General features: G+C 54.0%; 1 protein-coding gene across 1 annotated transcript in view; it reads right to left on the bottom strand.

The window, feature by feature from the left end:
• Window positions 1-8,446, bottom strand: part of PPP2R5D (protein phosphatase 2 regulatory subunit B'delta) — a 32,004-nt gene extending 23,558 nt beyond the window's left edge. The window contains exons 1-4 of the mRNA XM_035556732.2: window positions 8,346-8,446; window positions 7,836-7,916; window positions 1,676-1,883; window positions 337-536 (exon numbers count right to left, since the gene is read on the bottom strand). Coding sequence (XP_035412625.1) covers window positions 337-536; window positions 1,676-1,883; window positions 7,836-7,916; window positions 8,346-8,372 — 516 coding nt within the window. The 5' untranslated portion in view covers window positions 8,373-8,446. The remainder of the gene's footprint in view (window positions 1-336; window positions 537-1,675; window positions 1,884-7,835; window positions 7,917-8,345) is intronic.
• Between the last annotated feature and the right edge of the window lie 6,651 nt (window positions 8,447-15,097).

Below are 15,097 nucleotides of genomic sequence, written 5' to 3'. Positions count from 1 at the left end.
CTGAGGGGAGCAAAAAGGGGTATGAATGACAGCCCTGCACTTCACGGTGGTCCTCCCAGCAGCAAACCCCTAAGTGCAGAGGGATTTGCCATAGCTGAGCCCACAAACAGCTCCCCTTCTAAAGGCTGCAGGGTTACAGATTGCACGTGAACTCCACAAGTGCAGTCTGTGCCAGGGACAAAAGCTTCCAGCTCTCCCTACAAGGGAGGGGTAAGACTGGGGTCACGCTGCTCTCTGACAAACCCATGTTTCTCCCTCCCCCGCCCCCAAAAGCACATGCTTCTGAGCAGTCCCCATTCCTCTGGGGCACGAGCACATGCTGGCCTCGTGCCCTACCATGATAACAGCTTCAGGGTAGATGGCCTCGGTGACGACGTCACGGTTGTGCGTGATGTATTCTACCATCTCGTTGAGTCCCGCTCGCTTCACCTCCTTGAACTTCAAGTCACTGAGGGGGTCAGAGATGAAGTCGAAAAGCACACAGCATTGCCGCAGCTTCTGGATGAAAAGCTCTTCGCGTTCGTGTGGAGGAGCATCTGGAAGAGAAAGCAAGGATGCCTGTCCGCGGAGATGGGCAGAGCATCTACCTGGTTCGTCCAGGTGTCGGCACGGTTCACTCCTGCCCTGCGTTCCTTCCCTAGTCACAGTCCCCCTTGAGCTGGTGGGGCAAGAGGGAGGGGCAGGGTTATCCCTGCTATGGAGATGAGACAGGGGGAGGTAGGAGGCGGCCCCCGGAGCACCGATTCCATCAGGTGATTTCAAACCTGGTAGGGGGTTCTGATCTGATAAGCATCGATCCCTTCCCAGTGCAAACTACTCCGGAAAACAAACTCACTGAACTGGCTCCCATCGTAGACAACACCCACAGTCACAAAGGGAGTTGGGCAGAGCACACGGGAGGCTCATCGTCTTCCCAGGGAGCAGCCCAAAGGAGAGGGGCCAAGATGGCAGAGGCCCCGTACTAATGGCATTCTCCTTTTGGTATTTCGCCACTGGAAACTGCGCCGCGAGGGCCAGCCAGGCAAATGTACATCTCACTTGCAGAATGACTGCTGAGCTGCAAGGCACTGCCCTTGCTGGAAAGGCTCGACCCACCTCTGTGAACAATGTCAGCAACGGGCCTGGCTGAGTGACTGCTGAAAACGCTTTCTCCTTGCACTTAAGACATCTTTAATTGCCCCATTATGGAGACTAACTGCTAGTGCTGTGTAATTGCCCTAATGCAGACGAGTTCAATAGCGCTATCAGAGTTTGCAATGGAAACATAAGGAGGAGGAGGAGGAGGAGGAGGACTGGTCCTCTCCCAGGAGCACACGGCTGTAGGGCCCCCGAGCAGCCTGCACCAAGGTCTCTGCGCTTCGCCACCTTCCTGCACAATCTGCAGAAGAATCTGAAGCAACCTCAAGTAACCTTGAGCACCAGGGCTTCAATCAGCTCAAATGGGAAGGTAACTACGTTCACACTGAGCATCCTCCTCTTCTTTTAGGCTCTCCATCAATTCCCAGCCTGCTGCCACGTCAAGCACCTTTCCCAGAGCCATCCCTGCAGCACAGCTGGCAGGAGGCTAGCAGGACACGGCCAGGAGCCCTTTGGAAAGAGCCCTTATACCACAGCGTTCTGCCTGGAGGAAGCGCAGCTCATCGGGCAGGTCACCCTTGCCCCACAGCTTCTGTACCTTTGAGGGCTGGGAGCTTTTGCAGTTCCCGGTTTTTGCTCAGATTGAAGCGAGAAGAGCTGTGCCGCCGCTCCTTCTTCACAATCTGGGGTCCCCCCGAGTACTTGATCTTGTTCAGCTGGGTCGGTGGGGGAGCACTGTTACTGGGACGCTTATTTGAAGTTGTCTGCTGCTGCTGCTGCTGCGGCTGCTGCTGCGGCTGCTGGGCCTGATGAGAAAAAAGAGGAGAACAACTCATGAGCTTTTACCTACGAGCCTCAGAAGCAATCGTGTAACCAGCATTTTCTCGGCCTGAAGAAACCGGGCACATTTTGCACTGTTGCACTTGAATTTCGGCACATCGCTCCTGCTTCTGCAAGGCTCTAGACCGGTCGGTTGCATTTGCAGCACACCTGCAAAGCGGGCATCAGTTTTACTCACCTCTGCGAGGTACCACAAAGGCATCAGAGCCTCCTGGCACACGTGGTGCTAGAGATATGGAAAGCAAAGCCACGTCTTGCCACAAGCTGCTAGAGGTTACTGACACGAACTCTTTGCCTGCACCCTCCCCCAGCAGACATTCTCTCCACTTCATGCTTGTTGAACAGCGCTTGCAGAGGCATTTTCTTATTTTCAGTGGGTCACCAGAAGCTCAAGCCAGTGTTTTCTCAGCTCAGCTCTGTTCTGGCTGAAGCTCGGCTGGTTCCAGTCCCACCTGGGCCCTAGTGGCTTACTAACTGATCCTGTAACACCACAGTGACCTACCTCACGGAAAACACGTGGAAAAGGGCGACATCCCGACACAGCACCCAGCCTGCTCCGGCCTTGCCGCACGGGCCCAGCAAGGCTCCCGTCCCCTGGCTCAGCCAACTCCTCCCAGCTGGCACACGAAGCCAAGGAGCTGCAGGGTGAACCAGGTCAGGGCCCCGCGGGGATAGTGCAACGGATGGGGAGGAGAGGTGGGCGAAATCCTCGCACGCCAGTCCCTTCTTCCCCCACAAGCTCCCGGCACAGCAGTACAAACACACACCTCCCCGGGACGCCAACCAGTAGGATTTTGGGGGAAAAGCACCAGCAGCGCAGCAGCTTGTCCGGGCTCTCCTCCAAACAAGATACAGCCAGTATTTTCCTGCGAGGAGCAGTCTAGCTGCAGCTTACCCAAGACAGGAACAGCCCTAACCCAAACTGAGCCCTGACGCTTTCCAAAGAGGTGCAGCACAGCACCGCTGCGCAAGAACAAGTGAACACACCCACGGCATGCGGGTAGACAGCAAGGGAGGGACAGGGAACGTTGCTGCGAGGGGACACTGCTCTGTGTAAGTGCCAAGACTCCACGGGAAGAGCAGGGGCAAACAGGGAACACCAACTATTTTGTCAAGCCACTGCTTTGAACCAGAAACAAGAAATGCTTTGGTCTGGCTGTGCTTGAAAGAAATCTCGAATGGTTCTGCTTCAAACTCGACCCCAAACCAAGGTGGGGGGAGACAACAGGATTTGAACTCCCTGCAGCTGAGACTTGATCCGACTCCTTGCATGGAGCAGCGCTGTCCAGTGAAGCGAGGAGGGAGCAAGACGAGCCTTGTGATGAACACAGCTCCATCTGCCAGAGAAAGCAGGCCCGGACTACTAATTGGGGGCAGCTAATCCTGACCAGTGGTCTCCCCTCAGCAGCCAAACCAGCAGTTAAGCCGGGCTGAAACCTTGCTGGAACCCTTCCAGGAGCAAAGCACATCCCTCACCCTGACCGTTTGGGTAGCAGGGCAGCCTGAGCCGCGCGGATGCTGTCCTGGCAGCTTAGGGGAGGCGGTTCCTCCCGCTCTGGACCGCTCTTCTCCTTCCACGGGGAAGCAGGGCAGAATCTGAATGCCGAGCCGCCACGGGGGGGAGGATGATACAGAGGGAAACAAAAGGTGTGTCAGCAGCCTGACAGGTAACGCCGAGGGAAGCGGGGCACATGGGCTCTCCTAGGAGACATGCGGGGCTGACAGGACATGTCTGTGCGTTCCCCACCCACTCAGAAATGCCACAGGCAAACGTTCCCAGCACGGTACATGCGCTGCACGGTCACAGGTTACAGCCACGCTCCCTTCACGGGGGGGTCTGCAGGAGTCCTCGCCACTAGCTTCTACGGTCCTCGACAGCTGTCACCAGAAGAAGCGAAACACAGCTTCAGATTTAACTGCTGGGCGTTCAGGAAACAGACCCACCGACACGGAAATCACATAACCAAGTTTCCCAGAGAAAATCCGATGACGGGGAAGGTCGGATACACTCTGCGCCTACACTGCAGTGCTCAGGGGGGTTAGGAAGGATTGATTCTCTCTGGGCTTCCTGTGGCAGGCCCGCCGTCCTTCTGCCGTCAGTACCTCCTACCTTGGTCACATGAATCAGGAGAGAAGAGGCTCGTTTCAAGTTCCCCAGCGCAGCCTCCATCCTTGAGATCACCGCAGACTGCAAGGACTGAAAGCTTTTCCCTGAACAACCTCGCCAACCGTTCCCCTGAGGTGGACACCAGCTCCCTGCCACAGGCACACCTCTACCTGCTCGGGCTCGGCCCCGCTCCCGGCACCACCACGGCAAGCCCTGCTGCTCGCCTGCCGAAGCGACCGGCACAAAGCCGCCCGCCCCAGCGCGGTGCAGCAGCCCCACCTTTCCCTCTGCGGAGGAGCCAACAGGATGGGCCAGCCCCAATCGCAACCGGGTTTGAGCTCCCCCAGGCGCAGGCTCCCCGGCTCCTTGGCATTTCCTCCCTGCTGGTTCCCACCGCCTCTCCTCCTCCTCGCCGGGAACTTGTCGGCGCAAGTCGACGAGCCCCAGGCCCTGGGCCTCCTGCTCGGTGCCGTTTCTCCTCGCACCGGGCTCCCAGAGCCGCTCCTTCCCCAGCCACGCTGAGCTCAGTGGCAGCTCTGCTCTGCTCTCCTGCCCATCCATGACCTCACCTCTGCAGGCACTCCCACTGCAGCTGGGCGCATCGCCGCCGCTCCGAAAGCCCTTCTGCCTCACCGGTCCCCGGAGCATCCCCCGCTCGCTAAGCTCCTCAGCCCAGATCTGCTCTCAGCTCCTCCTCCTCAGATGACTCTTCCCTTCCCATCCCTCAAGTCGGTACCTGCTCCCTTTGTCTGTCGTTACCCGGCTTCCCTATTAAAATCGAGCTCTCTGCCTCCGAAGTAACATCAGCACGCTGTAATGCCCGTCTCTGAATAATGAACTCCAGGTACTGCAGCAACGAGCCCCGTGGAGACAGCTGCAGAACACGTAACGCGGCAGCTCGGTGAAAACGAGCACCCTCTCCCAGAGCTGCGGATCTCATCCGCGAGGCTCCAAGCTGCCCTTGAGGCTGCACGGCAACTCCTCTTCCCTCTTTACTGCTGCTGCTACTCCCTGCTCCCACTTCCAGGTCATTAACTCTCTTCCCCACCCAGCTGCCTCTCCCAGTCTTTCTGGCCAGGAGGAGTAACTCTTTCCCATCCTCTCACCCAACGCCGCCTCGGTCTCTGACATTATTTCTTCATCTTCCCCTCCCTAAATAGCCACAGAAATTCCCTCCATTCATGCCTTCGTCATGTTCCAGAGGGAACGAACCACGCAAACCTTTTATTTCCCACTCCCGCGTTTTCCTCCATAGCCCCCGTCTCTGCCAGAGCAAACCGCCCCTCCAAAGGCGGGGGCTGGCCAAGCTACGCTGGCTCATCGCCTCGGAGAGCTTCACCGAGGAGGGCATCTAAAAGAGCACTGCACTACCCTCGTAGGGAACTCAGACACTTCCGTGCCTGCTTTTGAGCACATCTGTCCTTCCAGATCAGCTCCACTGAAGGCTCCTTCGCTGCAGGGAACAAAACAGTTTGCTTACAGGTTTCCTGCCCCCTTCGTCCCCCTCCGCAAAGACCCCCCCCGGAGGTCCTAGACTGCTGCACTTGCTCGGATCTGCGAAACCAGAGCTGCTCCTCGCAGAGCTTTACTTTTTTTCCACCAGCCGGACAACTTGCCTGCAAAACAAGTCACAGCTTTCTGGATAAATTAGGGCTGCGAGCCCTTCCCTGCTCCTTGGAGCGCAGCGTGAGGGAGGAAAGCAGACACTGGAGGAGGACCGCCCAAATACTGTTCTGCTCCGAGCCCATCAGACATCTCTTGAGACCCGAGGAAAGATGACAATTCCCTTTGGTGCACACAGCTTTCACCTTCAGAAAAGCAACCAGACAACCGTAACTCCACGGAAGAATTCAGAGGGTACAAGACTCCCACAATGGCAGCAGAGGCATCGACCCCACCACGCGATACTGCTCCGGGCGTTTCACGAGGAAAAAACCCCTTCTGCTTCCAACAGGAGGAAGGAGCCTCCATCCCAGCACACGTATCAAATTCCTTACAGTCCCCCAACGTGAAAGTCAAAATACCTTTCTGTGCCTCCTGAAGAGCAGGAAAATTGCATTCAAACTGGTATACATTTCTTCTGATCAAGCAAAGAGCTCTCTTCCATTCTGCAGCAAGGCAGTGTGGAGGCAGGAAAGCACCGAGAGAGAACGACTTCACTGCAAACTCAACAGGGAAATGGAGACGAGACCTGTGGCAGTGGCACATTGCAGAGGTGTCTCCTTTCTGCTCTCTGTTCCTGTGATCAAAGGAGACCCAGCTTTCCATCTTAAAGAAGGGCTGGATTTTGTTTGGGGTATGAGGAAGTGGCTGGGTATGTTTTGTGGGAGGGAAGGTTAGACACAACACCTCCAAGTTTCTCCTGCGCCTAGGAACAACCAGACATTATGTGCCATTTCAGGTCACAGAAGGGAGCTCGTAGCCTGCGCTATTCTCCCTTTCTGACTGCAGCGCTCATTACCAGGAAAGCAACGCCAAAGCTGGAGTTCCATCACTGCCTCAGAAGTCAGCAGCCAGCTCTCCAGCAGGCTGTTTGCACCTCTGTGCACAAAATACAACGGGCAGAGGCCAAGGTGAGGATGGGATATAGAAAAAGGATCTACAAAACTGCTGCCTGCTCCAAGGCAAACACACACAGCTGATTCCCTGCTGGCTACACGGCAGGTTGGCCATGAGCAGGGCTTGAACCTTGAAGTGGAGCGGCTGTAGCAGGTCTGCAACACAGCTCTGTGCTTTGGAAGAGACTCTAAAACAACCGTATTTTGACCGTGATGTTCCCACTGAACTACAGATTTCCTCCTAGTCTTCGTTAGCCTTACATCTCCTACCTGAGATCCTCCAGATCCTAAGTGCAACGTGCTCCAGATAAGACCTGAGCACACAGGCTTCTATGGACGGAGAAGCGGCACAACTTGTTCGCCAAACTGCAGTATTAAAATAAATAAAATACCCACATACACACACGCATCCTTCCCTGAACATGTGTACAATGCTCTTCCCAGCCAAGTCTCAAAATCTGCAGTCACACTGTTTGAGTGCTGCTCAGACTCAAGTCTACCAGAAAAGCTGCAGTTTACCCAAGTTTTTGCTAGTCCTAGCCCCGCTTATCATCTTATCACGTCCTGTTGAGGCCATCCTAATACATCCAGCCTGGCAACATCCAAACTTAGAGCGAAAGAGGCTCTGCATAGCTGGGAATAGACTGCGCCTTTTTGTGAGTAATGCTGCATTCAGCAATGAGGCTGTAATACGAAAGAGAATTATTTCGTCTCTAGCACTTCACCCCTATTCTTTGAGGTGTCCTAGCAATTATTTCGTAGTCTCACTCCCCCAGAAAATGCCTCAGAAGAACAAGTTCTTTTTCTACAGCTCCTCACTACTCTCCCACTCTGACACAAGGTGACGACAGGGTTTATTGCGCTTCGCTTTGACAGGAGCAAGGAAGCTGCTCCAGTCTGTCAGCCTTCCTCCTCCTTGAGAGCTGTGGCTCCTCTCCCTCCGCAGCCAACTTGACCACGCTCCGCGAGCAGCGCTCGCCATCAGCTTTGTGCCAACTCTCTTCTCGCAGGGCTGCGGGGTACGAGACTCATCCTGTCCCCTCCTCAGCTACCGTCACTCCCTTTGGGCCAAATTTCACAGGGAATTAACTTCACCTAAACTTTAGTCTTTGGCGGCTCCTGATCTGGTTTTGTAAGACGTCGAGGAGGTGGGCTAGCTGGCAGGGCAGCTGGAGACGCCCCCAACCGAGAGACGCCGCTCTCCCTCGAGGATGCGCAGGGGCGCAGCGGTGGAAGCCTGTCGGAAGCCTTACCTCCTCCGAATTCTCTGCCCCGCCATCCTTCCCGCTGCCGCCGCCGGCCTTCGGGGCGCTTTTGGCTGACTTCGGAGACTCCTGGAGGGGCGACAAGAAATGGGGGGGGGGGGGGGGGGGGGGTCAGATTTCACCTTGTGCTCCCCTCCCAGGACCCCCCCACCCGCTGGGGGGGCTGGATAAAGGGGGTGGGGGGGAGGGGGCACCGACATCCCCCCCCCCCCCCCCCCCCCACGCTCGCCCCCGCCCCCGCGCGCCCCCGCCGCCCTCCTGCACCAGCCGCCCCGCCCGCCGCGCGCGCGCCCCCGCCCCCTGCCGGCCGCAGCCCCGCGTGCGCGCGCCCCCGCCCAACGGCCGCGCTGAGAGGGGAAAGAGGGCCGCGGCGGGGAAGGGGGAGGAAGGGGCTGAGGGGAACGGGAGGGTCCCCGCCGGCGGGGCGGGGCGGGGCGGGGTGTGGGGGGGGTGTGGGGGGGGGGTGCGGGGAGCCCCCGCCGCCCGTCCCGGCCGCACCTTCTCCTTCTTGAGCTTGTAGGGCATGGTGAGCGCCGGGCCCCTGCCGCTCCGCTCCCGCCGCCGCCGCCGCCTGCGCCCGGGCCCGGCCGCGGCTCCCCGTTCCCATTGGGCCAGCGGCGGGAGCCTGCCTAGCAACTGCTTGCGCCGCCGCCGCGCCGCCGCAGCGCGCGGGGATTTTGTGATTGGTGGACGAGGGGATGGCGGGGGGGGGGGGAGGGGGGAGGGGGTGGGGCTACGGGGGGTGGTGCTGAGGGGAGGCGGGGGGGAGCGGGGCGCTGAGGAGGGGGTGCCCCCTGAGCGGAGCCCCGCGGCCGTGAGGCGCCGCTGTCCGGACTCGCCCCCAGGTCTCAGTGTGCTGTCTGTGATCGGCCCCGTTGCTCCCCTCAAGGCGCAGAAGACCCAAATCTCGGGCTTAAGCACGGGAGCTGCTGCTTCATCCTCCTCTCCTCGGGAGGTGGCCGGCTGCCACAGCTTCCTCCTCAGCTTTTCACCTCAGGGCAGCACGCTGTCCCAGGGCATCGCAGAAACTCAGTTAGACGTCAGCTCTTTGGTCAAAACCGTTTCCCTTTGGTGTATCAACCTACCAGATTGAGCCAATGTTGCCTGAGGGCGGACTGGGCTTTAGCTGTCCTCTCCTCTGTGCGATCTTCTTAGGGCACGACAAGGGCAGGGCAAGGCTTGTGAGACCCCACTTGGAGCACTGCGTTCAGCTCTGGGGCCCTCAACACAAGGATTTAGAGCTTAGTGATATGGTTTAGTGGAGGACTTCTTAGTGTAGGTCAGAGGTTGGACTCGGTGATCTTGGGGGTCTCTTCCAACCTGGATGATTCTGTGATTCTGTGAAGGACAAGGACCTGTTGGAGCATGTCCAGAGGAGGGCTGTGAGGATGACCAGAGAGCTGGAGCACCTCTCCTATGAAGAAAGGCTGAGGGAGCTGAGGTTGCCCAGCCTGAAGAAGAGAAGGTTCTGGAGAGACCTTACAGTGGCCTTCCAGTATCTAAAGGGGTCCTACAAAAAAGCTAGAGAGGAAGTCTACTGGGGAATGTAGTGACAGGACAATGGGGAACGACTTTAAACTAAAAGAGGGTAGACTTAGATATTAGGAATAAATTCTTCACTATGAGGGTGGTGAGGCACTGGAACAGGTTGACCAGAAAAGTTGAGTTCCCCATTCCTGGAAGTGTTCAAGGTCAGGTCAGATGCGATTTCGGGCTACCTGGTCTAGTAGAAGGTGTCCCTGCTTGGTCAGCCTCCAGCACATGCTGGTGCCTGGGCTCGTTCCTCCCCTGGGGCAGGACTTTGCACTTCCATTTGGTGAGCTTCAGGGGGCTTCTCTCTGCCCATGTCACAAGCTTGCCCTGTTGCCTCTGAATGGCAGCACAACCCCCTGGTGTATCAGCCTCTCCTCCCAGTTTTCTAGCATCTGCTGACCTGCTGAGGTGGCACTCTGACCCATCATCCAGTTCATTTACAAAGAGGCGAAACAGTATTGGCCTCAGGATCAACCCTGGAGCTACACCACTATCAGCTGGCTCCAGGTGGGCCTTGTGCACCTAAGCACAACCTTCTGAGCCTGGCCATTAAGCCACTTTTCAGACCACCCCACCGTCTACTCATATAGCCCACACTTCATTAGTTTGTCTGTGATGCTCTCACTGGAGTGTTGAAAGCCCTTCTCAGGTCAAGAGAAGCAACATACATTGCTCTCCCCTCACCCACCAAACCAGTCGTCTCATTGTAGAAGGCCACCAGGTTGCCTTAGCATTATTTCTCCCTCATAAATCCATGACAACTACTCCTGATCATCTTCTTGCCTTCCATGCATCTCAAACGCTTTCCAGCATTACTCGCTCCTTCACCTTCCCAGGGATCAGGAAAAGGCTGACCAGTCGGTAGTTCCCTGGATCCTCCTTTTTTCCCTTCTTGAAGGGGGCAGTGAGATGAGCTTTCTTCCAGTCCTCAGGAACTTCTCTTCATCACCATGATCTTACACAGAGCATTGAGAGTGGTTTTGTAAGGGCATCAGCCAGCTCCCTCAGCACTCACGTGTGTGCGCCACCACGTCCTGTGGACTTGTCTCTGTCCACTTTGTTTCAATGTTCCTCGGCCTGATGCTCTTCTCCCAGCGATGACTCTTCCTTACTCCAGACATTCCCTCCAGCCTCAGGGGCCTGCTATCCCTGAAGCCAGCGAAGGTCAGAAAGATTCCTTGCGGCTGCTGACCTGGTGCAAAGCGTTCCCTTGCAGCCTACCTCAGTGCCACGTGGGACTACAGCCATCTACAGGCGACTGCTGCACAGAGCAGCCCACTTGTTTCCAGGATGATGCTGCATTGCCCACAAGCTCCCCGACCCGTGGGTGACAGGCCTTGTCTCTCCCCATCCCCACACAGAGCAACCCTCACTTGCTGGGGGAGGCAGCCAGGTGGCAGGGCTGGCAGGCTTCAGCACTACGTGGACTCGTCTTCCTGGAGATAAATTTGGCATATCTGTAGCATCTGGAAGAGGTTCACTGAAAACCGAGGTGAGGAACAAGGCGTATGAATGACACACCTGCACCTTGTGATGGTCCACCGGTCAGCTAATCCCTCACAGCAGAGCAGCACATCATGACTTGCTCCAGTGGAGCCCACAAACAGCTTAGCTAGTCCTCAGCAGCCTCTCGCAGGATGTGTATTTTGATCTGCGTGGTTTCAGTGCCACATATCCTCCGTTACTGAAGCAATGAGACTGATGGCTTGCAGCAACACCAGGAGACATCTGTCCTGTCTTAGAAGGGGCCAAGCCACTTTTACAGCCACTGACATTTGGGCACTTCCAAAATTCATATTGCAGGGTGTGAGACATTTGCAGAAGCAGACAGATATGTTGTTGCAGAGCAAGATACATTTTTTTGCTGTAGTAAGAGAGTAGGGTCAACAAAGTTGAGATTTTTTTCAAAGTTGTGTTTTGAGGTGCTTGCTGACTGTTGGCTGGTGCAAGAGGTAAAAAAACTCCAGCTCACTTTAGCTAAGCCTGTGGTATGGATAACTCTGGCTTCAAGCAGATGAACATTTTGTCTGCAGCCTGCTTTGTGTGAGTACGTGAGCTTGTTACTGGGAAACCCGTAGTGCGTCCTTGGCCCTACTCTATGTCCTTGAGCATGTCCCTTCACTAGGTGACAGACAGGTGTCTGCTTCAAAGGTCCCACTTTGTGGCACTGAATTTCTCAGAACCACAGACTTACTCCAGAACACAGGGGTTCTGGAGTGCCAGCACTTCTGGGAGATGGGAAATAGCTCTTTGAACTTAAGCATGGATATTTACAGGCTGTCGGTGTAATTCCAGCTGTGCAAGCTCGGCGCTGCGCAGCAGCCACAGGCACAGGGCACACTCTCAGATGGGACGTGATGCATCAGTGGGGAGTAAAATGAGGCACAGGGGTGTGCCAGAGGTGCTTCAGCAGGAGCACTGGCACTGGCAGGCAAGGTGGTCAGCAAGGAGAAAACTGTGGAGAGAATTCTTTTGGACATCTTCAAACACACAGATTGAAATATTACCCAAGCAGGCAGGTAAGTAGAAATGATTCCCAGATGGTTTACTTCTTAACTTACAACTTCCCAGGCCTAGCTTGGAGTGGGACAAAGGAAATGCTGAGTTCTCCTGTGCTTCGCCAGGAACCCAGCTGATGAGACTGAGCTTGGCTGTTCCAGGCTGTAGTTCTGTCACCTGGCCAGCAGACTGCCTGCGAGAGCTGGACTGAGATGCGTTTGTGTTTTCCTCTGTCATCTGGATTCTGCAGAACTGTCCCGTGCCCTTGGAAATGCATACTGCACTGCAGAGGAAGGAGCTAAATGTGACCTAGGATCAGCCTATGGCTTTATCAAAGTACCCTGAATGCCTTTTGCGTCTGGAACAAATAACAATACATCTGGGTAGAAGATTCCCATCAATCTTCTCTATTGAAGAAAGCTAAACACGGGGTCAATGTTTTCAAACTCACCAGTTAAACAAACCTAGCTAGACACACGTGGAAAATTTCCTTGAGTCTATTATATACAGCAATGCCTTCCCCATTATGACAAAGACAAAACACCCAGCAAAGTCACGCTTACAAGTTTGGCAGCGAGGCTGTAAGCAGAGATGACATTGAACTGTATAAATGGTATTTATTCAGCCATACCTGGGGAAAAATATTTTTCCAGAGGTCAGCTGAGCTTTGCATGTGCCTCGACAGAATTCCCTGATGCCTGCTGGCAGCCCAGCAATTCCTGAAGTGCTGCAAATGCTCCAGTGATGGAGGTAGTATGTGTGGGGTTGCTTCCAGGCACTTGCAGTGGGAGCCAGCTGTGGTGCTGCAAAGCCCTCACGCTGCCCATCAAGCACGAACGTGCGCAAACAACTTAAGCTAAAGCATTTCTGTCTTGATTGATGCTTAAGAAAAGAGCGTAATTTACTTGTAGCATCAGGTTGTCCTCCTTGTCCTCCCAGAGAGGAGCAGCTTGAGGAACAGAAAGCTGTGGGTGTCTGTCCTCCTAGCAGGTCTCTGTAGATTTTCAGAGGTACTGCTGCCTTTCTTGGCAGTGTAGTCTCCTTGTGCTCTGCTTTAAGTCTCTTCTCATTGGCTTTTGCCCCCTTTCAAGCACCTCATCCTCAGCTGTGGCTTTGTCCTTGCCTTTTCTGTTTGCTCTGCTGCTTTGAATAGCCTTGTGCTTTCCAGAGACTTATCCCCCAGTAGTCTTCTCACCAGAATTTTCTCCTGGCTTTTTTTGTGTTCCTTCAGTGTCTTCTTCTCTGGGTTTTGTCCTTTGTGGAGACCTTTAAGAGCTTCATCCACAGCCAAACATATCTATCATCCCTTCTCTTGCTAATATTACTTATGATCTGTGCTCAGTTGCTGTCCTTTGCTTTCCATCTTCAGGTGCAGCTGCCTGGGGAAAATACAGGGTAGGAAGGAGACTGGCATAGCTGCAGTCCAGCAGGCTGTGTCCTTGCCCTATGGCCTGTATCCACACCTCTTCCAGATCATTCCAGACACGCAGAAACTATACGGAAGGTGTCCTTGCCCACAGGGATAGTTTCTACTAGAGCTCTACTATAATCTTCGTTTGTGCCCTGAGCTAAGAAATATCAAATTCTTTCTCAACTTTTTCTCTGACTGGATTTTCCTGTTCTTCCTGTACATATTCTCTTTGTAGAACCACACGGAGTTACTGGCTGCTAAGAAATCCTGTGGCAGCACATTCCCCAGGCTGTTTTGCATTGTTCAGATGAAGTATTTGGTGACCGCAGACAGTAAAATTTCACCCTAGCTTGCCTGTAACAGCAGCAGAAGTATGGTTTGTAGGTGACCCTTGCATTGACCACTCCCATCAAGTCCACAGGTTGGGATTAAGAATGGATGCTGTGCATTGATTTCTGTGAGTGGGCAAATTTATGATGCCACATTCATCTCTTACAATAGGTAAGAAGGATAAGTACTGATCCCAAATGGGAGAACCTCTCTCATATTCTATAAATTATGTACTAGCAGTACAGCAGACATTACACTTTAAAAAAACAAAAAACAAAACAAAACAAAACAAAAGATGACGTGGTGATTCCTAAATCTTAACAATCTGATATGATGGGAGAGACCAAACAAATGCCTGTTTATACTTGTACCTAGTTAAGGAAGCCTTCAGAAATGCTGAGAATGGCTTAAGGTCACTACAAGAAAATATTTGCTTACCTTCTTTCTAGCACAGAGAGAATGCCAGTCGTTATTAGGACCCATGCCATAAATATAGACTTTCAAGTAATCTTCCTTACTTGACCTTCCTGGTAATAAATTTTCTCAGACATTCCAGAGGATTTATGACACCTGAGACCATCCTCCTCATACCAAAACCTGTCAGGCAGCTTGCAGCTCTGTCTTCACAGGACTGCCCTGTCACTCCCAAGGAGCCCGATACAGCTTTTGAAGTGCCGGCTTGAGGAATGATTGCCACTCACGACTTGCTGTCACCACATGTCCGAACACATGGCTAACAATCCCAATTGCAGCTGCGAGCCTTCCCAACGAGATGCAGGGAATAAGGCAAAAGCTGAGGGAAAAAAAGGACACTCTCCTTTGCTGTTCAAAGCATGCACAAGAATCACTGATATTTCCAAAAGCCTGCCTGAAAGTTTTAGAAATTATGCTTTGGCTGAGAGAAAATCCCTAAAAGGTCACAAATGTTAGGAGAAACTTCCAGGGTCTTAACAAAGCAGACATCAGCATATTAGAGAGCAATTTCTGGTAGCTATCCATACTGCTAAGATAGCTGAGGCTTGTATTTTAGCAACAGCTTCCTCCTTTTTGGTCCTGATTTTGCTCCTGGGATTATAATGCCGTATTTACCTGGAATCTCCAGGTATGTTCCAGGTATGGGATCAGTTTGCAGCAATACAGAAGAAATGGATGTATGATAGCTGAGGTCTGAAGAGGTCTGTTTTCTGGGAATTTTTCCACTTTTTCACTTTACGAGAACATACAAGGTACCTCGATGGACCAGCTTGGCATTCAGGACGCAGCAGCGGCAGTAGGAAATGGGGTATGTAAGCATGTCAGTTTTCTGCAGCGCATTGCTAGAATACGGATATTTTAGTCACTAGCTATTGCTGGTACCGGAACGGACGTTTTATTTGTTCCCTTTTTGGCCGGTAATCATTGCAGTGGAAAATTGCCATGTGCGTAGGGGAGCTCTGTGGCAACATAGCCTCGCCTTTGCATGTCTGTGGAGATGAAG

Source organism: Cygnus atratus, chromosome 3 (genome assembly GCF_013377495.2).
Source record: "Cygnus atratus isolate AKBS03 ecotype Queensland, Australia chromosome 3, CAtr_DNAZoo_HiC_assembly, whole genome shotgun sequence".
In the NCBI taxonomy this organism is placed as follows: Eukaryota; Metazoa; Chordata; class Aves; order Anseriformes; family Anatidae; genus Cygnus; species Cygnus atratus.
This window is presented reverse-complemented; position numbering and strand designations above follow the sequence as displayed.